At 35.8% G+C, this 27,846-nt stretch overlaps 1 protein-coding gene across 1 annotated transcript; it reads left to right on the forward strand.

Moving 5' to 3' along the window:
• kcnk12 (potassium channel, subfamily K, member 12) lies at nucleotides 1–27,846 on the forward strand. The gene is made up of 2 exons (XM_059566929.1): nucleotides 1–337; nucleotides 26,954–27,846. The coding sequence occupies exons 1-2, from the start codon at nucleotides 1–3 to the stop codon at nucleotides 27,844–27,846; spliced, it is 1,230 nt and encodes a 409-aa protein (XP_059422912.1).

The following is a 27,846-nucleotide window of genomic DNA, read 5'->3' on the forward strand; positions in this document are numbered from 1 at the left end:
ATGCCGGCGCAGCGACTGCAGGGCTGCCGCTCCCTTCACATTAACGAAGACAATGGGCGCTTTCTGCTGCTCGCTGTGCTCATCATCGTGTACCTGCTGTGTGGAGCTGCGGTGTTTTCCGCCATCGAGAGGCCGTCTGAGATGCGAGCACACCGGCGCTGGAACCGGACCCTCCTGAACTTTAGCGATACGTTCAATATCAGCTTGCAGGATCTGGGCGCCTTTCTGAGAGAGTACGAGGCTGCGATTGCTGCTGGAGTTAGGGTCGATGCTCTTCGACCCAGATGGGATTTTACAGGAGCCTTTTATTTTGTTGGGACAGTGGTGTCTACTATAGGTAAGTTACCAAATGCTTGATTTTCTCATTTACTTTTGATAATTAATATTCTTGGGCTACTGGAATAGGATTTCAGTGCTTTTCTTAAAAGAGAGTTCAAAAAAGTACAATTTTTGCTCATGTTTGATTACAGTCATTAATGTCTTACTAACATAATATGCTCTCAAAACTTTCTGTTCTCGTAACATTAGTAGAAAGTTGGTCTTTAATTATGTTCTCAAAACACAACAATATATATATATATATATATATATATATATATATATATATATATATATATATATATATATAACTTTTTTTGTTACTACTTGTTTTAGAATATTAAAAACTAACATTCTCAGTGTTTGCAAAATGGTTAAATGGAATCTTTCAATAACAATTTTTTTTTTTACATTTAAAATACTGGAGGTTTTGAAGGTTCAGAGAACATTCAGAAATAACGTTTTCTTAACCTAATTGGAACGTTAGCTAAATGTAGGAATATATTTTTAGCTGGTGATGGCTGTGTTTGTTCAACCTATTGCAGAAGTACAATGGAGACAAGGGCTATTGAGACTGTCAATTGCTGAAAATCTCTATTATAGATATCAAATCTCAGTTGTGCTTGCACATATTCAAACTTCTTGTGGCACAATCAGCTATTAGATGTCAAACCTGACAGTCTTAATGGACCAAACTGGAATATGCAATGATGCATATATAAATTCTATGTGAGAACTGTGGCAGATGGTAATATTTTCAATATGATTTTCAGTCTTTAACTCATTCAAAGCTATTGTGACTTTAGAAGACTTGGAATGTAGGACACAAATTATATGGACTACTTTTATGGTCCTTTTGTTTTTCCTTCAAAGCTTGGCGTTATAAATCACTGTCCACTTTCATTGTATGGAAAAGACATGTGAAAACAATTGGTTTTGTGTTATTTTTGGGGTTAACTATTTCTTTAAGAGCTGCAGTTTTGGGTTTTCTTTCTGAGTGCAATCCACTCAAATTTAACTGATTTACTATGTTTAATAGCCTGCATATAAAAGGTTTTTCCCAAAGATCGATTTAAAATGCAGTCTGTATCTATTTATGTGTGTGATATTATAGGTTTGTCTTGTCCTGTTTGCCTTTGTAACATTGTATACCCAAAATAGAACTACAGGGCTCATAAATGCAAAGTAGTACAGCAGCAATTCAAGTGCTGTTTTTATTTTTTTTGTCAGCAACAGCCTCTGGCACCTTGCTTGACCCCGTGACCTTTCATGGAAACTCACGGCGGTACTTTTGCCTTGTCGAGACAACATTTCCTTACTCTCTGCGGCGACTTCCCTTTCCATTGGCATTTCCCCAGCATAAGTACTCTGAAGACCAATAAACACCCTCTAGTGTTGACGGTCTCATGGGTACCAGGCTGAGGCTAAGCCAAGCCAACTCTCTGCATTCAGGACCAAGCCTTAGGCTTGCAGTTTGCTGTGGGACTCATGTCCCAAAAACCAAATGTGCTGATGCCCACATGTCCTGGATAACATTTACCCTGTTATAGGTCACTAAAGTGCAAGTATCCCTCTGAGGCCGCCCTCTGGTTATTGTGCGTATTTGCTTCCTATGGACCTTGGCTCCTGCACTTTCCATCTGCAGTGAATAATCAATAGCTGTGCACTTTGTAGTTCTGAGTAATGTATTCAGCAGTACTGTCACTGAAGCGGCTTCACACAACCTCGCATGTTCTATGGATAGCCAGTGGCCACCTTCGCAAATGAAAAATAGGATGTATACTGACTAGAGCTGAAGATCTTTGCCCGAATCCGACGGGACCTGATGGGACCCGACGGGTTCGGTCAGGTGCAGGCTTAATTTATGTCATCTTACGCGGGCTCGGGCCGGGCTCGGGTTTGCGCTCCGGTTTGCGAGGTAACCGAGCGGTCATGTGATGTGTTTTTATTAGCGCAAGAAAGATGCGAAAATGGATGCTGAGTAGGTGTAACGGAGGCTTGCCTCGGGTGATTACGTTTTGGTTGCACCAGCAACTAAAGCAAAGTCTGAGGTGTGGAAAAGTTTTGACCATGTTTATAATGAGAATAAAGAGTGAATAATGACGCACCATCAGTGAGCGCAGGAACGCGCTGAAGACATCTACAGTGGATTCAATCATTTTCCTCCACAAAAACATGTAGGCTTAGCCTAATCTCTCTGAGTAAAGGTTTTTCAAATGATAAATAAATATTCATTGAGTCTTAAATGCATAATGTGGACAGAGTATTTACGCTAATGTTGGCATTATTCTTTTATTAAATATCATCTGCTAGTGCGAAGCAAATTCGGTGAAGCCTTTATCTTAATTTCGTTATTGCCAAATACCCATCTTAATTTAAAATTTATCTTAATTTAATTAGTCAAAAATGACTCGTTTTTATTGGTGCGTTGGTCTATTTATAGGGTAAAATAAGCCTATGTCTAGAATGCTGAGATGCTACGATGTCATAGAGGACTCATTTTATTTCTTTATTCCAACTTCCAAGTGGTCTAGTCTACGTTAGTTATGAATAAATTAGGTTAAAACATGTATAAATGACTCATTATTGACAAAAGGCAAAAGAGTTGTGTGCGTGCGCACATTTAAATAATGTCGGGCTGTAAACGGGTTCGGGCTTTTAAAAAGCTATCAATCAAAATGTAGTTGTCGGGCTCCGGCCGAAACCTGTCGGGCTCGGATCCTGTCGGGCCTAACTTTTAAGCCCCGATTACAGCTCTAATACTGACGGCTAGGCCGTTCTCTGTCGAGTGTAAATGCTATTCTCCTTCCCTTGCTCAAAAGCTTCAGGATTGGGTGTAGATATATGTGCACACAATTAATTCCTATTCAGAGAAAGTTTCTGAATGCTGGGTTGAAAAGATTGTGATGTTCTCTGCTTTATTTGCAAAAAGCACATAAAATTAAGTCTCAACTTAGATATCATTTACTGAACATTTCATGCACATTGTACACAAAAAGTCCAGAGATGGCTGAAAATTGGCAGTTTTTCAGTCTGATTGACTATCTTTATTCTATTTCCAGGAGTCAGAGTGCACTAGTATGCCAGAAAATGAAGTTTTGTGCCATGCAGTGTTTTTTTATATACATTATTATAGTTCCTGTCAGTGTTTTGAATAAGATTTTTGTTTTGTTTTTACTTTAAATTTAGTTAGGTTTTAGTAATTTAGTTAGTATGTTTTTGTCATTTTTTTATGTTTATGTATATACTGTACACGTACATATATAGCTAAACGAAGCTAAACGAATGTGTTCGATTTACATGCTCGCAGTCAAAACCCTGTCTATGCAGGGGCTACTAGAGAGAGTACAGTTTAGCAAGTACAATCCTGCTTTATATAGCTGCTAAGCTTAAATTAATGTGTATTTTGTGCATTGTACTTCCATCTCAGTCTCCATCTTCCTTTCATCTCAGTGTGAAGTCTCTATATACCTCCTGCCTCCGGAAGAGCTTCAAAGCCAGTGAATGTGAGGTGCTCAGGCTTTATCATGATGGGGGTTTTCTAGAGACGACCCAGGCACTTCCTCCTCATCTAAGTGAAACCCCCTGCCATTTCACACACAATCTCACTCAGACATTATTATGGGGGAAAGCTGATTCACAGTCAATCAGTTATGTCTGAAACAATAATTATAAACAGAATTTTAAATGATTGATTAATAATTCTGTTTGCTGGTAAGCATTCTCAGGACCAAATATTGCACATACTGTATAGATGAATTTCATGCAGTGGAGAGGAGTCATACAGTATATAGAATATATATAAAAAATTTTTTTACAATTCTGTGTTTGTGCAAACAAACATACAGAGTGTCTTCAGATAAGTTTATTAGCCAAGGTTGAAAATATTTTCTTACAACATTTTAACGGAATTTAATAAATGCATTATGCATTATATGTACCGCCATTCAAAAGTTTTGGATCTTGTAAGATTTAATTTTATTTTTAAGATTAGAACTACATTTTTCTATTTGAATATATTTTAAAATGTAATTTATTTCTGCAATACAAAGCTAAATTGTCAGCATCATTACTCCAGTCTTCAGTGTCAAATCATCCTTAAGAAATAATTCTAATATGTTGATTTGAAACATTTCTTATTATTATCATTGTCTTGCTGCTTCATATTCTTCTGGAAACCATGATGCATTTTCTTTCAGGATTCTTTGATGAATAGAAAGTTAAAAAGTACAGCATTTAATTAAAATAGAAAACATTTATGAAATTATAAATATCTTTACTGCCACTTTTAAACCAAATCAATGCATCCTTGCTGAATAAAAGTATACATTTCCTATAAAAACTGTTAAATGGCACATGAAACCACTAGGCAGACTTTAAAAGTTGCTGAGGCAGTATAAATGTACTTAACATGAGACACATTGTGCCCAAATGTAGATAACATTTGTGCACCACAGAAGAAAACTAAATGCAAGTGGCGCTTGCTTTATCACAAATGACAGCAGCCAAATTTAAGATGCATCATTTAAATTAGAAAGAATAACCAAATTGAATAAAGCACTCTGTTCATTCTATTTCTGAATGTCTGTTAGCAGAAGTATTTGAGTTTTTCTAGTCATGCTGGATCTGAACAGCAGTGCGGCTTAAGCTCAGGGTGAGAGAAAACTTTCTGTAAGACAAGCGGTTAGTAACATGCTCTCAGAAAATGTCTGATGCAGAGCTCTGGAGACGTTTCTGGAGGCTACAACCATCACTCATCACCCACATCAGCAAGACAGGAGAGCTTTATTAGTGGCCAGATGCTAACATTTCATTAAAGGGGCTGTATGATGATGTTAAAAAGAACATTATGTTGTGTATTTGGTGTAATGAAATGAGTTTATGTGGTATAAGGTAAAAAAAGTTTTTTCCACATACTGTACAGTATTGTTTCTTTTCATTGTCCCTTCTTTCTGAAACGCATCGATTTTTACAAAGCTCATCATTCTGAAAAGCGAGGTGTGCTCTAATTGGCCAGCTATATAGTGCATTGTGATTGGCTGAATGCCTTAAGCATTTGACGAAAATGTTATGCCCCTTACCATATTGTGATGCTGTGTGACCCGGAGTGCCGAGACAAAAACATTAAAACCCATTATAAATGAGGCATTTGTTGCATCCAGTGGGGAACATAATTACGGATTATAATGACAATACCAGTGGTTCTCAATTCCAGTCCTCGCGCTCCACACCTCGGCATATTTTGCACGTCTCTCTTTGTTAACACACCTGATTCAGATAACCAGCTCTGTGCATGAACTGTGTTCCCATTGACATGGTCTCTACACAGTGTTCATTGCTCCCTACTCTCTGAGCAGGGGAAATCTGTTGATGTTTACCGCACTTTGGTACATTTATTCATGGATTTGCACTGCGCAATGTCTTCACACATGGACAAGTGTGACATCATATACCTCTGTAAATAAATACAATTTAAATTCATGTCTTGCACACTTCAGTGCACTTTGAATGGAACATAAATGTTCACCTCGAACTGGAATCATGGTGGAATATCGTGTGATGTCCACTTCGCAGGGCACTTACATTCGAATAGAACAAACGTCTGAAGCGATAAGAGAAACGTACAAAATGTGCAGAGCAGGGTTGCCAGGTTTTCACAACAAAAGCTGCCCAATTGCTACTCAAAACTAGCCCAAACACATTTCGAGGTGGATCCCCAATTAAAAATTACATTCCGGTGAGGTAAAATAATTTTTTTTAATGGGGTTCCCCTGGTAAAATTAACATTTTATGGGCTAAATATCACATTATTGGGGTTGCTTAAACCAGCGGACATACAAACAAAAGGCTGATTTATACTTCTGCGTCAAAACTACACAGCACATGGAGATCTGTTCTTTGATATTTATTTGCTGCTGTCATAGCTGATGCTTCTCTTTTTTGCTGTAGCCTGTGGATTACACAAGTTACATGCCTGTGGACACTGCAGACTAGCGGTTTGCATGTGTACTGCATGTCGACACGGACAATGACACAGAAGTATAAATGAAAACCTACGCACATCCTACGGCGTATGTCCGACGCAGAGAGGATAAATCAGCCTTTATATTGTTTTTGTACACGTTGTGTTGCATCGCGCCATGTAAACATAAAACCATGTCTGCATTTGTGATCAGAGAAAAGACAAACAAGCTCTGCTATTTTACAGATCTTCTTTATGCACCAAGAGCTTGTAACACTCCAAAGAGAGAAAAAAAAAAATTGAAATCGCAGCTTTCATAGCTTTATGGAGAGCATGATAATTACAGATAATGTGTATTCTAGGACAGGGGTTTTATATGATCATTGACCCCCAAATATGATCATCCTTGTGCATGAAACCCCCATCCTGAAATTTTATAAACCTTGCCAAAAATTTTTACCATTTTATTTAATGACAAAAATATATATTTTAACTATGCATTAAATATTTTGGAAAATATTTAGATTATATTACATTATTGCACTTTTTTGTACTGTTAGATGTATTGTGTAATTATTTGTTTATTTAAAGTAAATGGATATTGCAATCGACTTTTCTTCCCTGATGTGATGAATTACTAGAAATTGCTTCTCAAATGAGAAAAAAATGTAGGACATGACTCTATTTTGTCCATCAGGAATTGATTGGATTGCCTTTGCTTGTTAATTGCTGCAATATCACGTGACTGACAAGTTGTTGGACAGGAAGGATTACTGTCCAATCTTTGCACAAATGCATACTTCAGGTTTTTTTTATGTATTAAAGATTACATGGTTAGGTTACATGAGTAACAATAATAATAATAATAATAATAATAATAATTAATAATTATAATATATATAATGTGTGTGTGTGTGTGTGTGTGTTTGTGTGTGTGTGTGTGTGTGTGTGTATTTGTGTCAGTGTTTTTCTATAAACTTTTCTCTGGCACTCTCTTGGGCAGATTGAAACCACTTGATCTGAGGCTTAAAAGTCATGTTTCATAAAAGAATACAATTTGTCTCAGATGTTTCTCCTAAAATTCTTTATGAGAAACAAAAATAGACACAGCTGAGTCAAATGATTTGCATTGTTGTTGTTTATAGCACAGTTCTGTATTTAATAATATTGTAGAATAGATGAATCATCATTGGGACTGCAGTGTGCAGTGTATACTTGTGCCAGTCTTGGCTTTGCTGTCTTCTGGAGGAGAACTGTATTGCTCAGAAAACATAATAGAGTTCTTAATTATACATACCAACTTCATCTTTGATGTGCCTCCTAAAATCCCACAGGAGAGATAAAACAGAAATGACTCAATCGTTATCATAAAAGTAAACGAATAGAGCTATAAAATCAATGTATATAGCAGTTCATATCATGGTCTTGGAAGAATTTTATTATTGAGTTGATATATTAAATATTGAGTTCATATTGAGATTTCTGATATTTGATTGCAGATTTTGTTAGATGAGTAATGCTTGAGATCTAGGAGAAACACGAGAGTATTTTTCTCAGTAGAAACATCGCAGCCTGCACTTTTGCTGAAGCTTTTCACTTAATCTTACTGTCATGTGGGAGCAATGGAGATATTAAGCAAGATCTCAATTATAATTTTTATTCAAAATTGGAACAAAAGGGACATTTTTGGCCTGATTTAGAATCGGCATCAGTGTTGAACTCTTGAAACATTTTCTCAGACTCTAACAGTAGTTTAGTAATGTGGGCAAAAGCTGAAAACGAGTTGATAAAGCAGTTTTAAATGAGTCTAGATCTGGCCATCTCCTCTTTTTGACCTGTGTTGTGACGGAGCGGATCTGTGGGGTTTGTTTGGAGGACACTGATAGAACAGAAGTGCATACAGTAGTTGTGCGAGCTCAGCCTATTACACGCCTGTCTGGACAGAAAGTGATTTCTAGAGAGTCTCGGGAGAGATGAGCTCTGAATCCCACCGCCGGAGACTCCACAAGCAGAGGCGTGCTCCACATTCTCACAGTTTCTTCTTCTTCTGTGTTATTTGAGTGTTTAGAATGGCTGTCATCCAGACTTTACTCTGTGTTGTTGCCCTGCAAAAATACAACAACATTTTGGGTTTTTGTACTTCACAATTCCCAGTGTTAATATAGTGGGCATTTATCTTTTTTTGTGTGTGTTCAATTGAAAAAGACTCTCACTCCAAAAATTGAAGATTTATGCATTTGAATTGCATATGAAATATCCATCCATTTGGATTACACAGTTTTAACAAACTAATAAAATTAATGTGATGCATATTTGTCAGTCATACTTAAATTAGTCGGCTAAAGATTTAAAGATTCCTGTATTACTACTAATAAACTGAATGTGTTTTAAAAACAATTAGCAGGTTTACTGTATAAATTATAAAAAAATTCACAATAAACAGATTTATACTTATTCTAAGCAGTTTGAATGTTTTTTTTATATTAGTATAATATTAAATATAACTAACATTTATTAAGATATATTTTAAATGCAAAGTCTTTTTTTTTGGCTGTTTCATTTATGTTTGACTATCAAATATGCATCACATTAAGTTTAGTAGGTTGGTGGAACAAGCAATATTCAAATAGTTAAAGATTTGACAATTGACAATAAATATACTGTATAAACCTGGTTTATGTATATTTAAAATTTTATTTTATTAGCCCTGTTACAGAAATCTGGCCCGTTTCATTTATATATGACTAATATATATGCATCACATTAAGTTTATTTCTTTTTGTTTAAACAAAAGAATCCAAATGGATGGAAATAGTATATGCAATTCAAAATGAATGTATCTTATATTAAGGCCCAAATATTTTGACTGTATGTAAATTTAAATGTAAATGTAAATGTACATTTTTTTTGGTGAGATGTTAAGTTGGTTTGACTTAGGTCGAATAGACAGTAGTGTGAATAAACCTTGGGGATTCCCGTTGCAGCACTCGTCTTTCTCTCATCACTCTCTTCTGTGTCGTAGTAATCAGTGCAGTTTGCTCCGGTTACTCCACAGTGAGCCACGCGTTTGATTGGATCATGCATCATTGTCTCCTCAGTGATATTCTCTTCCTCCTCAGACTCATCTATCAGTATAACCTGCTCGGCTAATGCAGAGGAATGGATTCCCTCTCTTCCCCATCCCTCTTTTCTCGCTCTCACTCCTTTAATTTCATTGTGTTCCATCACACACTGTTTGCACTGATGGACTTGACTTGTGAAAAACACTTCACATTGCAGATTAGGAAATTATGATACATTGATTAGCCATCGTTATGCATTAAAACATCATCTGGGTCAATGAAATGCAGTGTTTCATTCAGAAGGGCCAATGTGGTTACCAAGCCATCAGATTCACAGCGGCTGTTTTGATAATGGGATAGTAGTGTCCTGCGTACTGTATTCATTTTCTTGTGCAATTTGGAAGTAAGCTCTTTTTTGTGAATGCACAATGTTTCTGTTTCATTAGTTGCGATATAGAACTGAAAGTATAACAAAATGCAACGATAAACCTATTTGCACTACACACCAATGTGCTTAAGATTACCACAATGAATTAAAATAATATGATAATAAATATTGCTAACTAGAAGTGAATGAAAGTGGAAGTAACAAATGGCCAAACCTTCTCTTACGTCAAAAATAAGGTGAATAAAGTGCATATGAAGAACATGTCTGTGTCGTGTTTCATCCCAAACTCAAAAAGAAGATATCATTTATTTTTGAATGAAGAAAATTAAGCCCGATCACCCCAACAATTCTAATTACTGTTATGCATAGAAAAAAAACATGATCTGATTTGAATAAATATCATTGTTTTACAGTACTGAGAATCTAATGAAAATCATCAGAGAATAATGCAGGCACAGAAAAACTAATTTAAAATATGTTTCTACACGTATTATAATAATAAAAGTACAATTTTTAATTTTTAACAAGTAATGTCACATTTCAAAATCATATTCTGTCCTAAAATAGGCTTCATTCTTTTATGCATAGTATTTATCATTCTAATAATGATTTCTAATTTAGTTTTTGAGGTGAATGCGATGTGATCATGTTTAAAGAGATTCACTCATATGTGAAACTGCAAGAAATACACTGTGATAAGACTTTTAAAACAGTATTTTGCTTCATTTGTTCTTGATTTGTTCTCTGACTATTTTGCCATTTTTATTCCAATTTTGCATAAAATCATGTGCTGAAAAAAAATAATGTGCTTCAGGAGCTTCAGTTGAATTTTCTTGGCTCCATTGGTTTTTTTTTTAATGGATTTTTGGTCTAAAATAAGGTCTGTTTTCTGTTTTATGTACAACATAAAATACATCAGCAATACAAGAAGCTAATAGGGACTACAGAGGTTCTGGGTGACATTAAACATCATTATGCTAAAAACAGGTAACCTCATCTACTTACAGACTCATTGTTTTCATAATTGCGGTTTTGCAAACTACTTGAACTTAAACTTTCCAATATCAGGATTCAAATATCATCCAGGTACTCCATAATGGGAATATTTTGCATAATAAACATGCTGCAAAAATAGTAAGAGTAGGATGATAGCATGGTATTACGAGACTCCTGATAGACATTTATAGCTGTGCTTATCATCTGATTTCCTGGAGCAGAGAGCAGCACCTTGTCCCTCATTGCATTTTCGGTGTCTCACTCTCTCCCTCTCTCTCTCTCTGATCTCCTGGGTCGCTCAGTAAAAACAGAGGGCTGGAAAATGTCAAAGTTAAAAATGGAAGAGGGCGTGTAGACACATTAAAGGCATGTGTGCTGTTCTCACCAGTGTTTACTCAAGCACCAATACTGAATGAGACGGGACCAGACAGAATGTGATTAAAGATGTGACAAAGGTTGCAGTTTTTTTTAAATCTTTTTTTATTGTTATCATCATTATTATTATTATTATTATTATTATTTATTTAGGTCCATTCTGGTTGGGTGGATCTTGTGCCTAGGTCATATATTATCCCCCCCCCCCCCCTGCAAATTGAGATTCTTTCAAATCTATCAAGATTTTTATTAATTATTTGTAACATTATTTGTGACATTGTGACATCATTTTCTTGGCAATTACCATAATATAGAGAATCATTTAACCTTTTTATTATGAATAAACTACATGGGCATTCTTATCATGCTATTTTCTGGAAATACTGAAGATACTCTCAGACAGCACACCAAATATGCATAACCTTTACTCTGTTTTTTATATGTAAGTGTGAACTTGTGAACCGTATTTTAGGCATTCTGAACACAAAACAAACACCATAAGTTTAGATCATGAGACCTTTTATGGTTTTCATCTTGTTTTACATTCATTTACATTAATGTTTGTAAAATTGATTGGAATTTAATTGAACTTTTAAAGCTGTCTACTATGTAGACTTAAAAATGAACATTCTTTATTGGCATCAATGTTTTTTTATAAAATGTTTAATTTTAACATAAAGGAACTTTCCATTCCACAAAAGGTTGTTGATAGTGGAAAAAGTTTCTTCAATGCACTTCATTGCGAAAAGCGAATGTTTATTTACAAAAAGCACACTTTGGAACACTTATTTGCCAAAAGACAAAAGACATTTTTGGAACATTTAATTGTGAGGTGAACTTTTTTGGAATGATTATTAGCGAAAAGCACCTTTTTGAATCTTCACTTGCAAAAATATATATATTTATAGTTTTTGGAATGTTTGTTTGCGAAACACTTATTTACGAAAATAACTTTTTTGGAACATTTAATTGTGAAGTGACCTTTTTTGGAATGCTTATTTGTAAAAAGCCCTTTTTGAAGCTTTACATTTTGAAAAGCGCCTTTTGGAACCTTTTCCTTGGAATGTTAGTTTGTCAAAATATTTTTTTTTTTCGAATGTTTATTTGTAAAAAAAATTTTTTTTGGAACATTTAATTGCAAAAAGCCTTTTTTATGTTTAGCTTAAGTTTTTTTTTTTTTTTTTGTAAAGTTCAATTGCAAAAAGCCACTTTTGAAACAATAATTTTCAAAAAGCCCTTTTTGGATTGTTTATTTATAATAGTGTAGCAAGATTGACTTTTATTTTGTGCAGATATATCCCATTACAGTGGCTGTGAAAATAAGCTTAGGGATTAATATGTGACTGTTTAAATAAGAGGATTTTACATGGCGCAGTGGCCAAGACTGATTTTAAAACAGTTGTTTTTGCATATTTTATCCTGTAAATGATTAATACAAAAGAGAAACTGACAGCCGGTCATCGTTGAACTTAAGATTAACTGGATTTTTACATTTTTAAGTAAATGTGATTGGTTTGCCTTTTCAAAACCTGCCACAACAATGCTCAGATGTTTTGGGTGGTTGCAATGCAGATGCTTAGTCGGTTTTTAGTTATTTAGGCATTAATATGTGTTTGCTAGGGTATGTATTCTTTATAGTGATCTTTGCATTTATAGCTACACAGCAGTTGAGACAGACAGATACACCCATGCAGTGACAAATCAGTGTCAGGAAAACTGCCTGTCCTATATGTATATTTATCTCTGGCCTACATCCTCTCTGTCACCCCGCGCTCGCCCTTGATCCATGTACGTGATATGCCCCAGCAAACACACAAAGACTGTAAATAAATCTCAATGCTTAGCGTTTCCATCTGAGGATGGCGTCTGCACAGACGATCAATCACACACAGCACAGCATACACACTCTAGAGCAGAGAGCTATTGTTTTAAGTAAAACTACAGATTTGTTGCTGTCATGGCCTTATCTACAGAGCACAATAACCTCATAAATGTCCCTCATCGAATGTACATGCATACTTCTCATGCTCTTTCATTTTAGAAACTGAAGTGAATCACAAATCTCATCAGTATCCAAGATATTGGTTTGATTGGAAAGGTCAGATGCATTTTTACACAAAACTAATATTCTGAGTGGCAAGCCAACAATCCATCATTAAAAGGACAGTTCACCCAGAAAAGTACTTTCTGCCATCATTCACTTACCCTCGTGTCATTCCAAACCTGTTTAACTTTCTTTCGTAGAGCACAAAGGTGAAATTCTGAATAATTTATGAGATCAGGACGATCAATGACAGCACAAAGTAAAAAAGAGCAACTGACCTCCAAAAAAGGACAATAAAGCACTATAACAGGAGTTCATATGACTAGATAGTTTAGAAAAAGACTAAAATAAAGTGCACAAATATGGAATTTTTATATAATTTTGAATAAAGAATATATTGAACCAATTTCACTTTAATTACATGGAATGCGATGAATGCGTGATATGAGGTCAGTGCTATTATGAATGAAAGATTCTTCACTTGTTTACTATTTTACTTTTGAAACTTTGAAATATATACTGTATATATATACAGGTGCATCTAAAAAATTTGATTATCATGAAAAAGGTAATTTTTTTTTTTGTTTTCAAACATTTTGTTTATTTTTATTTTATTTTGATAATTAGAGTTTACAGCTGATTAAATTCAAAGATCCCAAAATATTAGAATATTTATATTTGAGTTTCATTAAATGACCATCCCTACAGTATAATTTCTGGATATCTCTTGTTCTTTAAAACCACAATAATGGGGAAGACTGCTAACTTGGCGATGGTCCAGAATAGTGGTTGACCGATATTTCGCCAAGGCCAATAAATCGACCGATATTTGCCATTTTCAAATATCGGCATCAGCCAATAAGTTTTGCTGTTTGGCCGATACGTTCGAGGCGGGACTTTTATTTTGAAGACACTGATAACAGCAGTGCCTGAGCACACATTGCTCACATTCTCCCTCTTGTTCGTCGTCGTCATTAACAGTTCTGTCTAATACAGATTAGAAGAAGTCTGTCTAATAATCAGATTGAGCTGTTAAACAAAGGGATTAAAATGCATAAAAAAGTATTATAATGATTGCTTTTATATTATTAGTAATAGAAAGGCAAACATTATAATACTTTCTCTATACAGTCAGCATTCAGCAAATATGCATTTATATAATTTAAACAAATCTTTAAATGGCTAATGAACATAAAATTTCACAAGCCTTGCAAACCAAGTTGAATCCAGCTGTGAGATCTTGTGAAGTGCATGTGAATCCTGCATGATCGTGTGTTCTCGCATGACTTTCGGTGCGAAATGAAGGCTTTAAACATTCAATTTGTGATTTCAAATTATGCTGCAGTTTATGCATTTGCCTACTGCCATAATCATGCCATTTTCACAGTGTGCTGTAAAAAAATATGATTTCATGATATTAATTTTTTTAGATGTATATATATATATATATATATAAATTACTTTACTAGATGTTTAAAAAATAGTTTTCATGAAAAATAAAAATATTTTATTTTCAAATATTAAATAAATACTGTTTTTACATTATATGATTTTAAATTACTAAGTAAATATATTTACTTTCATATTTAGTTTCACATTTGTATTAATAGATATATTAGATATCATTTTTTATTCTACTGAATTTTTATTCTAAAGGGATATGTGTTCACTCTCAAAACATTTGTAAAGACATTTTTCAATGCTTTTGTGAGCAAATTCATAATATTATAATACATTTTGTTAAAATTTATTTAATACCATATGAGGGTCAGTAATTTTAATTGTTTGGGTCAACCACCATTTAATGAGAGAGGCTGCTGCATGAAATATTTCCAGGAAAGCAAGCACTCCTTGTTATGTTTTTGAAGAATTAAAAATTGTAGCTTGGTAACTCACATTTACCTTTTTCATCGGAAGAAAAAATTATACTGAGGTCTAGTGCTTTGATTAACCTGTGTGACCTTGCATTTTTAGTCTGTCATTACTAAAAGTGGTTAAAGCTTTTCTGTGTGTTTGTTCGTGTGTATGTGTTGCTTGTTTTTGCAATATTCACTTAAGTGGATTTTCCTGTTAAAACTGGATCCTTGATTGAATTGGTGGTAAGAGCGCAGTATTGCCAAACTGCACCTGCCCTCGTTCTTTAATATCGTACAGGGTCACTACTAAAGCGGTCAGGAGCTTTGCAGATACTGCACTTCTGAGGATTATTGAAACTTTTTACCATCTTTTCATCAAATTTTAAACTGTCAGGAGAGCCAGACTGAGAACTCTGCAGTGCATCAGCATTATTCGTCAGATTTTGGACATGGCGTTCCCTCCCATGTGCCGGTGTAAATTTAGATGCCTGTTCTACACACCATCAAAGAGATTTTGTATCTCATCTGTGCAAAGTTAGTCTCAGCTGGCACACCTACAGACCCGTCACAAATCGCTCACTGACAGTCTGATGTGTACTGCACACAAAACTAGCAAAATCACAAGCTTTAGGTTTACCTCACTGCAAAGTAACTTTAAGCAACACAGGTTTTTGTCCAAGGAAATGAAATAGGATCTGTAGGATTTACTTTAGCCTTCATCCATCCCTCAGGTAATTTTGACCCAGAATAATTACATAATTACAAACACATTACACACATTATAACATGGATGATTAAGGTAAATAAACCTTTTATTAAATAGAAATCACCAAAAGTCATAAAAAAAACCTATATAAATATTAAGAAAAAAGATATAAAAATTGATCAATATAAACTTTCTGGGAAAAAAAATAAAGTTTAATTTTAGGCCTTTGACCCGTGAGGGAAAGATGTGTTACAAAATGCAAGGGAAGGATGAAGGTTAAACAAATTTGAAAATGCTAGTAAATTTGGCAAATAATTGCAAAAAAACAAGTAACACTTTGAAACATTCTGAAGTAGAAAACCTGAAATAGTATTTTCTGGTAAAACATACTCCAATATTTTATTTACAGCTTTGAAACAGTGTATAAATGTGCTTATGAGAAAGAGTGAGTTGATTTACTAAAGTTTGACAGGCTGATGACATTATTTATTTTTAGATATTTTATTTATTAAAAGAAAAAAAAAACATTGTCTTGTAAAACATACTCTTAACAATTTTTATTTACAACTTTGGTGATGGGAAAGGTCACTTTATGTATCTCATCTTGTCTTAGTAGATGGTTCTCGGCCAGGATAAGCTTAAGATGCCCTAAGGACAATTCTGAAAGTCAAATGCACCACCATGACATCAGCTGAAAGGGTCAGTGCTTATCTATAATATGAATTAACTAGTGATGGATAGACACATTTTTCTAAAATGCAAGAATTATATATCTGGGCCCGTATTCATAAAGAATCTTAATGCAAAAAGTAGCTCCTAGTGACAAAATTCTAAGAAAATTCTTAGAAATGTGGGCATTTACTCTTAAAATTAAAGAAAAAATCCTAGTAAAGAAAAAAGTAATTCAGAAAGATACTTAACCCTTAAAAGAGGTCTTAAGGTCAAACTTGTTAGGAGCACAGACGAGGACTTTTAAGAGGTTTAAGAGTTTCTTTAGCAGAGGAGAAAATGGCAGAAAGACGAAGAGGCAGAAGAAATGTGTTGCAGACAATGGATGACAGTGAGTTAATAAGACGCTATAGATGAGATCGTGCAGGGATCATTTTTGTGACTGATCTTATTAGAGACGTGCTAACATCTCCGACACAGAAATGCCATAGCGCCAGAAATTAAAGTAATCACTACATTACGATATGTGGCAACAATGCAATAGTGATGATTTGGGTCTGTCACAACCTTCTGTAAGCAGAGTGATCACACAAACAATTACAGCACTTTCAGAACATCTTATTGTGTCGCAGTTCATTTCGTTTCCACTGGACATTCCCACCATGCAGGCTCAAAAAACTGCATTTATGAATATAGCAGGCTTATAGGTGTGCACAAGCAGGGGAAATAGTTTGTGCTATACGCTCCCATGTCTGCTTCTTGTCCCTTGCTGTGACGCCCGGCTCGAATTTTCCTTTAAGAATGGCCTTGTGCTCATCCACTAACTGGGCTAACAGTAAACACTGTTCCTCTGTCCAGTTTGGCTTTCTCGCCCTTCTTGGTTTTGATTATGTTTGATACATTAAAACCAATATTCAAACCGCCACTTAAATAGGACAGCAATCACTGTAATTGGAAAGAGTGGAACAATTTTTATCATTCTAAGCCAATTAAATACCTTATTGGAAATTAAAAGCATGGTAAATAAAAAAAGGATTTATATACACACATATAATGTGTGTGTTGTGTGTGTGTGTGAGAGAGAGAGAAAGAGAGAGAATGGTCAAATAGGAAAAGTTACGTATGTAAATTCAAAGTGAGAATTAGAATAGACCCTATACTTAAAATCACTCTTTTTTTCCTTCTTGGACAACCAACCAATCACAGTCTTCAAAAGATTGTGTCATACATAGCAACGGGGTCAACCCCGCTTCCTCACTAAGATGAAAGGTTTTGTCTTTTCCTTACTTAGAGTTGCTCTCAGATCGGTCCCGAATCGCTCTTAAGCTAAGACTCCTACGTAAAAGTTTTTAAGCTAAATTAAGAGTTTTCTGAGAGGATTCTTAGAATCTTTATGAATACTGCCCTGTGGTTTTAGCCGTTAGCTTTGACCTTTTCTGGACTCTTCCTTTCTCTGTTTCACTTTCACGTGAACTCGAGCATGTCTCTGTGCTAATATCTCCAACTCTTCTTCATTTACAAACAGCGTCGTAGATCGAGTGCTCTCCACTTTCAGAGTGTGTTGTGAGTGCTATCAGAGTATGAATTACTGTAATTGGCTCTCGAATTCATGATGTGTTTTGTATGCTGTGCTCATTGAATCATATAACAGATTTTATGCAGATATAAGTTCTTTTGTTCAGCCTTTAGAAAATGCCCAGAGGGACAGGTGTGTTTGCTCTGGGAAAGTGCTGTGCTTCGTGCAGTTTTGCTGAGCCTTTGTTTAAACAGATTTTTGTATATAAAATGCCAAGCAGACAAGAATGGACAGCACACTCACAAAATACAACTGTGCTGTGCACCAGGGCCCGTATTCATAAAGATTCTAAGAATCCTCTCAGAAAACTCTTAATTTAGCTTAAAAACTTTTATGTAGGAGTCTTAGCTTAAGAGCGATTCGGGACCGATCTGAGAGCAACTCTAAGTAAGGAAAAGACAAAACCTTTCATCTTAGTGAGGAGGCGGGGTTGACCCCGTTGCTATGTATGACACAATCTTTTGAAGACTGTGATTGGTTGGTTGTCCAAGAAGGAAAAAAAGAGTGATTTTAAGTATAGGGTCTATTCTAATTCTCACTTTGAATTTACATGCGTAATTTTTCCTATTTGACCGTTCTCACTCTCTCTCTCTCTCTCACACACACACACACACACACACACACACACACACACACACACACACACACACACACACACACACACACACATTATATGTGTGTATATAAATCCTTTTTTTATTTTCCATGCTTTTAATTTCCAATAAGGTATTTGATTGGCTTAGGATGATAAAAATTGTTCCACTCTTTCCAATTACAGTGATTGCTGTCCTATTTAAGTGGCGGTTTGAATATTGGTTTTAATGTATCAAACATAATCAAAACCAAGAAGGGCGAGAAAGCCAAACTGGACAGAGGAACAGTGTTTACTGTTAGCCCAGTTAGTGGATGAACACAAGGCCATTCTTAAAGGAAAATTCGGGCCGGGCGTCACAGAAAGGGACAAGAAGCAGACATGGGAGCGTATAGCACAAACTATTAATGGTTCATTCCCCCTGCTTGTGCACACCTATAAGCCTGCTATTTTCATAAATGCAGTTTTTTGAGCCTGAAAGGTGGGAATGTCCAGTGGAAACGAAATGAACTGTGACACAATAAGATGTTCTGAAAGTGCTGTAATTGTTTGTGTGATCACTCTGCTTACAGAAGGTTGTGACAGACCCAAATCATCACTATTGCATTGTTGCCACATATCGTAATGTAGTGATTACTTTAATTTCTGGTGCTATGGCATTTCTGCGCTGTGTTGGAGATGTTAGCACGTCTCTAATAAGATTTTATTACATTTTCTCCTCTGCTAAAGAAACTCTTAAACCTCTTAAAAGTCCTCGTCTGTGCTCCTAACAAGTTTGACTTTAAGACCTCTTTTAAGGGTTAAGATGCTTTCTGAATTACTTTTTTCTTTACTAGGATTTTTTCTTTAATTTTAAGAGTAAACGCCCACATTTCTAAGAATTGTCTTAGAATTTTGTCACTACGAGCTACTTTTTGCATTAAGATTCTTTATGAATACGGGCCCAGGTTTTTAACAGGCTCTGTATACTTGTAGTGATGAAAAGAGACATGCGGACCCATAATGTCCCGAGTTCAAGTTCCGGCTCACGGACCTCGTCTGACCCTTTTCCCAATAAATGTAATTTATTCCTGTGATGCAAAGCTGAATTTGTTTCTGTGTTCAGTGTATTTGATGCTCACTTTTGTAACAATCACTCAGTCATATATGGTTTACTTTTATCTGTCACCAGACTATCTGAGATGTCGCTATTATAATGCATTGCTATAAGTTGTATCTTGCTTTGGATTTGATTAACGGACTAGCATTCTGACAGTGCAAGCTTCATGCTTTCTAACCATACTATATCTCTACTTTTTTTTTTTAGATATTTAGATATTTAGATATTTACATCAGTAGTCCCATATTCTGCCAATGTCTTTATACAGTATGTGCAGATTAATAGATAGAGAGAGTGTATCATATATATGGATGCACACACCTTAATTTTACTCTCTGCACAACTCTGTATACTTTATATTGATTTTAATAACTTTAATGTTGGCCTACTTGGATTGTTCATAAAATACTAGGAATATACAAGTATCGGATTGGGAATCGGTATCGACAGATACTAAATATTCAGTGTCTTGGATCGGGGCACAAAAAACTTGATCACTAATGGTAGCTATGGTTAAAACAGTAAGTTTTTAAAATAAAGAAGTTTGTGTCAAAAGCATAAATCAAGAAAGGGCAATGAGCGGCTTTTGTAGTATGCACTGTGCTTAAAAAGACAAGAACGTTTGCAGCAACATGGGCTTCACAACTTCACTTCTACAGCTGAGATGAATGCTGTTTCAACCAGCCGTTCTTTTATGATGTATAAAAATCCATCATAAACCTGAGTAAACCTGAATTTCACAGAATACTGCACATACAACTGTAAGTGTCTGTGGCAGACTGTGAAAACAAGTCCAAGTCGATAAGTAAAATAAATGCAGAGGGAGAGGCACAGGGGCGTCATGCATTCATGATTTTTTAGGGGGCACATTTTGGGGGGGGGGGGGGGGGGGTCGGGGGTATAAGTCATTCTATGAAAGCACTGTATAACTGATATAGGCTTATTTTTTTTTATTATTTTTTTTCCTTTTTATTCAAAACAATTCCATACATGCTTAATATATCAGGAAATATCTCGTTTCTCAAATATGTGTAGGTAAATGCGTTTTGCACCTTTATAGATTGTTATTTGATCAGTATATGGAAATGTAGTGTAATCTATTAACTACACATAAAAACCTGACTTTTTACTTAAGTGCCATATCATGCCATAAAATATTTTCTATACGACTGAATTTGCATTTAATGTAAATTTTAATAACAATATTGTAAGATACTTATTTTAACACTTTCATTTTACAGAGAGTAAAGACCATTTACATTATCCAAAAACATTTTCATTCAGTCTAGCCAGAGTTCAGGCACTCTCAAAAACTCCCATTAAAATCACTGAAGCACTTTACATTATGAAACGAATATCTTACTTACATTCTTACGCACATCTGCACTTTTTGTTGTTTCTGATGAGAGAATTCGCTAAATAATTCAGTCAGCGAGCAAGTGAACAAAACACTGCGTTTCAGTGATGACTCTTCTGGACGTCTCTGTTTGGCCATTGCATCCATAAGCGCAACAGAATAGTTTCTGATTGGTTATCATGAAGCGTTGTTACGAACGCGTCTGTCTCTGGCTCAGCGCCAGCCAGCGAACGCAAATTTGAATTTAGCAGCTGATGCTGTGCACTGAACGATCTAATTACACCGCTGTGATTGTATCAAATATATAAAAAATATTATTCTGCAATTTTTTTTTTTTTCGTTTGGAAGCTGCATTTAAAATCCACTTGGCTCAGAAATCTGAGGGGGCACGTGCCCCCTCACTTCGAATGGGCACGACGCCTCTGGAGAGGCATTGCTGCTCAGTTTTTCAACAATAAATCAATGAAGAAACAGACAGGATGTTGAGCTCTCTTCTGTACTGCTGTGTGTAAAATTAAATACTGACAGACACTCAAACAAACCAGACTACGTTCGGTTCTTATAACCACTGACTTTAATAATTCAGCAACAATAAGTAACAGGAAGCAAACAGTGCTGTCTTTGTGCTTCTTTGTAATATCATGTTAAGGATTAGTTGCCATTTATTAACCAAAATACCGTAGATGAGTTTGTTTCTTCATCAGATTTGGAGAAATGAAGCATTGCATCAGTGTTTCACCAATGGATGCTCTGCAGTGAATGGGTGCCGTCAGAATGAGAGTCCAAACAGCTGATAAAAACATCACAATAATCCACATAATAATATTTTTTAAATATACTTTATTATTAAAAAATGATTCAAAAGGATAGTTTATGTCAGGCCTTTTTTAGTATTATTAATATACTATTATAGTATTTTAGCTTTTTTAATATATAGAATAAATATACTTTCTGTGTATTTTTATATTACTTTAGATTTATATTTTAAGTTGTAATTTTGTTATATATCTTGCTTTTTTAAACTATATATTTTCAGTAATTTTAGTACTTTAGTATTAGTATCTTATTAAAATGTATGCATAACAATATTATTTTTTATTATTTTATTATATTTATTATACTATTTGATAATTTAATTTCAAACAATTTTTTTTTTTTACATGTTTTTGTCATTTTTTGTTAGCTTTTGTTTTTTAATATTTCAATTTAGCTTCATCTTTTAGTATTTTTGTACTTCAGCTATATTTTAGTATTAAACAATTATACTTTCAATGTATTATTTTATATAATATTGAATATAAAAATTTCACTTTAAGCTGTCAGATTTTTTTTCAAATGCTGTTTTTTTCTATTTAGCTTCATTTTTAGTTTAGTTTTGAGTAAATTTGGTACTTCAATTTAAACTTAAACTGAAACACTTTTTGTAATATTTATAGTTTATTTAATCTTCATTTCATGAAGAAAACCATTTTAATAGTTTTAGTTTTAGTTAACAATATAAAGCCCAATAGTCTCCAATAGACTTTTGACCTCTAATACTTTATAGAGAAATATTTAGCTGAATACTTAGAAAAAAAAATGCTAGAATGATTGTGTTGTTTTTAGTTTCTGTTGCATTTACTATACATTTATATGCAGAGTGTAATTTTTAAACCGGTGAGATGTCAGGGTCACCCTACAAAATATATTATTTGTGGGAGATAAATACTTATTTGATTGCAAAAATGCTTTATGTTTGAGAAGATTTTGCCCCCTTCAGTGAAGTGCACACTACAGGCTCCAAGCTTGTCGTTCTTTCATGTTTTCTAACTGTGACAAGGAGCCCCAGATCAGAACTAACTCACAGCGTGAGCCCGTCAGCGACGCACTAGAAAGACACCATGCAACTGGTTGTAGATGCTGTAATACTTACAGCTTACAACTTACAAACAAAAGCAACAGCCAATGAAATTGCAATAGAGTAAAGGAGCGCAAGGCAAGGATGAAGCACTGAGCAAAACATATGCAGCCCACGTCTCCCTAAGCCATCTCTCATCCAGACATTGCTCTCTTTTTCTTATTTTTCCTGTTCTGTATAAATCAATGCAAAAATAACTGCAAGTCTATGTTGTTTGTTTATGTTCTCAACTCTTGCATTGCTGTGGGTGGGATTCTGTTATTCTCTGCTATGATTAATTCTTTTCTGGTTATTGCAGTCCATTTACAGGAAGTTGTGGATGAAGAGACAGGCTGAATTCACTGCTCCGAGTTTTGATATCATGGAGTGCATGTGGCAAGTCACCATATCAAACAATGCTGTACAAAATCAATAAATAATAAATATGCTTTCTTGCTCACTCGCAGGGTATTTTCCAGTCTGCTACCACAGCAAATACATTTTCAAAATGAGTGTAAACCAATATTTTGCATGCTTCCTTCCCACTAGTCTGAAAAAAAAGAACAGAAAAGTCAATTAGCCCAAAATCTTAAAATTGTCCAGTGCATGAAAAACAACGTTTTTGCCTGTAGTGTCTTGCCTTAAGTTTATATTTAAATTTAGTTTTTTGGAGGTGACTTGAAATTTTGAGTACTGGTTTTGTATAGGGAAATACTGTACACTAGTTTTAGCATAAATCTATGCTAAAAGATTTATTTCTCTTCAATGCCAGAACAAACTGGTGTGCATCACATGTTTGTGTAAGCAATCAGGCAAATGATGTGTAACAAGGCGAGTGATGGGCAGATGGTAGTGTAGTGTAGGGAAAGCGCCAGATACTTCTTACTCAGCTCCTCCTTCCTTTCACACCTTGAACCCGATCTCCGCAGACCCCCTGCACTCCAGCCAGTGACTAATGATTTCTCTTCGTCACAGGAGAATAAAAACACCATCCCTGCTCATCATCTCTGTATTTTCTGTATCTGGCCTGCGATCCCTGAAGAATGCAGGACAACTGAACTGGCCTCTGTCCAGGGCAGGGAAATGGCAGATTGGTGAAATTAGGACACTTGCTGTCAATGCGAACAATGATGTTTTTATGTGCTTGCAGGGTTTCAAAGGTGCTAAATAGCTAGACTGTGCTGGCATATTGAGAGGCAAAGATTGCTGTGTGCTCCACTGAGTTTGGAAACGAGCTGAAACCATCTGTCGCAGTAAAGCGCTCATATGCTATTCATTTCTTAAGAACACACTACTCTTACTCCATGACATACAAGCACAAAAACTGTAACATGCTGTAGGCCAGGCAACATGACGCTTACCACATTTTCTGTAGTATAAGTTTCATTTTTTAATCATCTGAATCATGCTATGACTTATATTCCAAAGTAATTTACTCCAAAATTTTATTTGGCTGAATATTTACTGATGAGTTTGTTTCTTCATCAGATTTGAAGAAATGTAGCATTGCATCAGTGTCTCATTAATGATGGATGCTCTGCAGTGAATGGGTGCCGTCAGAATGAGAGTCCAAACAGCTGATAAAAACATCAAAAGTAATCCACATCACTCCAGTCCATCAGTTAATGTCTTCTGAAGCCAAAAGCTGTGTTCCATTGGTTTTGGCTTCCTCTTGTGATCTGGTCTGAATCAGGAAAGAAATCAGCATTAAGCAGCTTTTACAAGCCCAAAACAGTTTAAAACAAGTATTTGGGTGGATTTTGATGTGAGAGACAACGGTGGGTGGATTTTTTCACTGGTGGAAGCGTTATTATAGATTATGGGCTGATATCTAGGCCAGAAGTAACAGAGTAATGATGGGTTTGTTTCTTATAAACACACATCTTTTGGCTTCACAAGATGTTCATTGATGGACTGGAGTGCTATGGATTACTGTGATGTTTTTATCAGCTGTTTGGACTCTCATTCTGACGGCACCCATTCACTCCAGAGCATCCATTGATGAGACACTAACGCAATGCTATATTTCTCCAAATCTCCAAACCCATCTTGGATGGCCAATCCAAGCAAATTTATTTTTGGGTGAACTATTTTGTGTGACACACATGCCTCCACTCCACGCCATTGAGATGCAATTATCATTTTCTGCAGGTATCATAAACCTCCTCTGGTTACTTTAGAGAATTAAATGGGCTGTGCATTTTGATTAATGTTGACATCATTAGTTTGCTAATTGTTAATTCTTAATTGTTTCTGAAAAGAGGTATTTAATGTCATGCAGACTTCAAAACAGATGGCATATCTGGAGTTTATATACTGGGATGTATTGTTTCCAGATTGGCACGTTGTTTTATACTGAATGTCAAATATAAGATCATAAAACAATGGTTGGCACTGATCATTTTTTTACACACTTGAGCAGTGCTGAGTTGTAATTTTCCTCAGAGTTATTTTGGGTGTGTTTGCCTCTCTCTCCCTCTGTCCCTAAAGTCTCCAGAAAACTAGTCTGAAGTGTCTGCTCTGAAACAGCACAGAATCGATGGTTCAGGGGGTTGAGGTAACTGAGATTTTAATGAGAGAGAGCTGCGGTGGCCCTTGGCAGACGAAACCTCAGTGTCCTCTTAACAAGAGCATCTCAGCAGCAGGCCAGTGGAAAAATGAGGGTTAATTAATTAGAGATGAACGTCTGAGAGGTTAGATTTGATCCTGTGCTCTTTTTGTCTTATAAAGAGCACTGCTTGATTGTGCCATGTGGCTTTATGCCTGTTGTGCATTGCCATCAGGCACATGAGCGCTCTTCTGCTCACTGTTATCGTTATTTTTGTTGTGTAGTGAAGTACAGTATGTGCAGTTGTGCTTCCCAGCCAGTGAATGTTGCTTGTGTTTATTTGATATGTTTCAGCTCAGTCTGTGGCATTGCTCTTTGTGTGACTCCTGAGACTGAAGTGTTATCTTAAAAGTCCAGAATGCAACATGGGCATTTGTGCTAGTGCTAGTGCTAGACTTTTATTTTGTTTAACAGTGTATATGAATGCATTACAGGTGAATTCTGTCATTTTGTGGGAAGTCATGAATTTTTCTTTCACTCCTTAAAAGATGTGTTTAGCACTCTGGGCTTGTCATTTTAAACATTTTTTTAAATAAAAGTGTAAACTCTTGTCTTGCTTAGGTTGAATCAGTGTTGTAATAGTTAACTAAGAAAAAGCATTAAAAAACATTTTTTTGTTACTTTAAATAAACGTTAACTAAATTAAAATGTTTGTATAAATTCAACATTTTATTTCTACTAATAATTTTATTAAGTTAAATTGATATACTAAAATAACTAAACCTAAAACTGAAAAGAAATAATAAAAACTTTATAGACATATTATAAAAAACAACAACAAATAAAAATAAAAATAAATACTAAAACATAATAAAATAAAAAATGTAAAATAAAAAAATAAAAAAATATATTAATTATATAATTGAATTTATATTTTCACTAAATGTTGCACATGTGGGTATGGGAAAATGTAAATTTAAATACTAGAATTACATTGCCATTTTACATATTGCATTGTAATTTTTCATATTACATTCCAAAAAGAATTGTTCTACCCATATGCATCTTAATGCTGTTCTTTTGCTGCCTTTCTCACATTGCTGTTTCCTAAAGGAAGAGTTTCTCTTTTACTATAATCAGTTCAAATACTGTAACAAAAGTGTAAGTGCTTTATCTTTTTCTCCCAGGAATCTGTTAATTATTCAGATGACTCTCTATAGACGGTTTCGTCGGGCGCACGCGCCTGGACCTAAGTTAACTTCCGGTCTGTGTTGTGTATATCGGTCTGGCTGCAGTGCCTTCTACAAATGCAGTTAAAGTCAAGGTGATGAGTAGACTGAAGTTGGGGTCAGGTGGTTGTAGTGGTCAGTGGGTCAGTGGTGATTTACACGTATGACTGGTTTTGTGGTCTAGGGTCACAAAAAAAATGTAGCACAAATGTTTTTGACACCAAATGAATGATCTTCATACAGTATTGCAAATAAAGAATACGATGTTCTAACAAGCTCTTTTTGTGTTCTTCTCTGCAGGATTTGGGATGACCACCCCTGTCACGGTAGCTGGAAAGGTGTTCTTGATCTTCTATGGTCTGTTGGGTTGTGCGGCCACCATCCTGTTCTTCAACCTCTTTCTGGAGCGCATCATTACCCTGCTGGCTGTGGTGATGAAGGCCGTGCGTCTGCGCCGTCTGCGGACCAGTGGTCTCCTCCCGCCGGGGATCTGCCAGGACTTCGCGGCGAGTACGTTGCCCGGTTGGAAACCCTCTGTGTACCACGTGATGCTCATTCTGGGCTTATCAGCCATCGTGATCTCCTGCTGCGCCTCGGCCATGTACACTCCAGTTGAAGGCTGGGCGTATTTGGACTCGCTGTATTTTTGCTTCGTCACCTTCAGCACCATTGGATTCGGAGATTGGGTGAGCAGCCAAAGCGCAGCGTACGGCTATCAAGGACTTTACCGTTTGGCCAACTTCATCTTCATCTTGACTGGAGTATGTTGCATCTACTCGCTCTTCAATGTCATCTCCATCGTCATCAAGCAGGTCCTCAATTGGATGTTGGGGAAAATGAGCTGCTTGTGCTGCCAGCGCTGCAACAAATCCAACGCTTTCTTGGGACGCCGCAACGCCATCAGGCCCGGCTCGCGCCTCAGACGCGGACGCTTCGGTCGGACGCCGGACTCAGATGGACCTTGCGATAGCGACACTGAAGGACGCAGGCTCTCGGGCGAGATGATCTCCATGCGGGACTTGACGGGATCCAATAAAATCTCGCTTGCCATCATGCAGAAACAGCTGTCAGAGTCAGCAAATGGATATCCCAGAACGGTGTGTGGAAGCTCGCGGCAGAACGGCTTTTCTGGCGGCGTTGGTGCTTTGGGCATCATGAACAACCGATTAGCAGAAACCAGTGATTCTAGATAG

Source organism: Carassius carassius, chromosome 14, assembly GCF_963082965.1.
Source record: "Carassius carassius chromosome 14, fCarCar2.1, whole genome shotgun sequence".
Lineage (NCBI taxonomy): Eukaryota > Metazoa > Chordata > Actinopteri > Cypriniformes > Cyprinidae > Carassius > Carassius carassius.

Coding starts and splice junctions, on each gene's coding strand:
- kcnk12 (XM_059566929.1), top strand. CDS start 1: ATGCCGGCGCAGCGACTGCAGGGCTGCCGCTCCCTTCACATTAACGAA. Junction 338..26,953: donor GACAGTGGTGTCTACTATAG/GTAAGTTACCAA, acceptor TCTTCTCTGCAG/GATTTGGGATGACCACCCCT.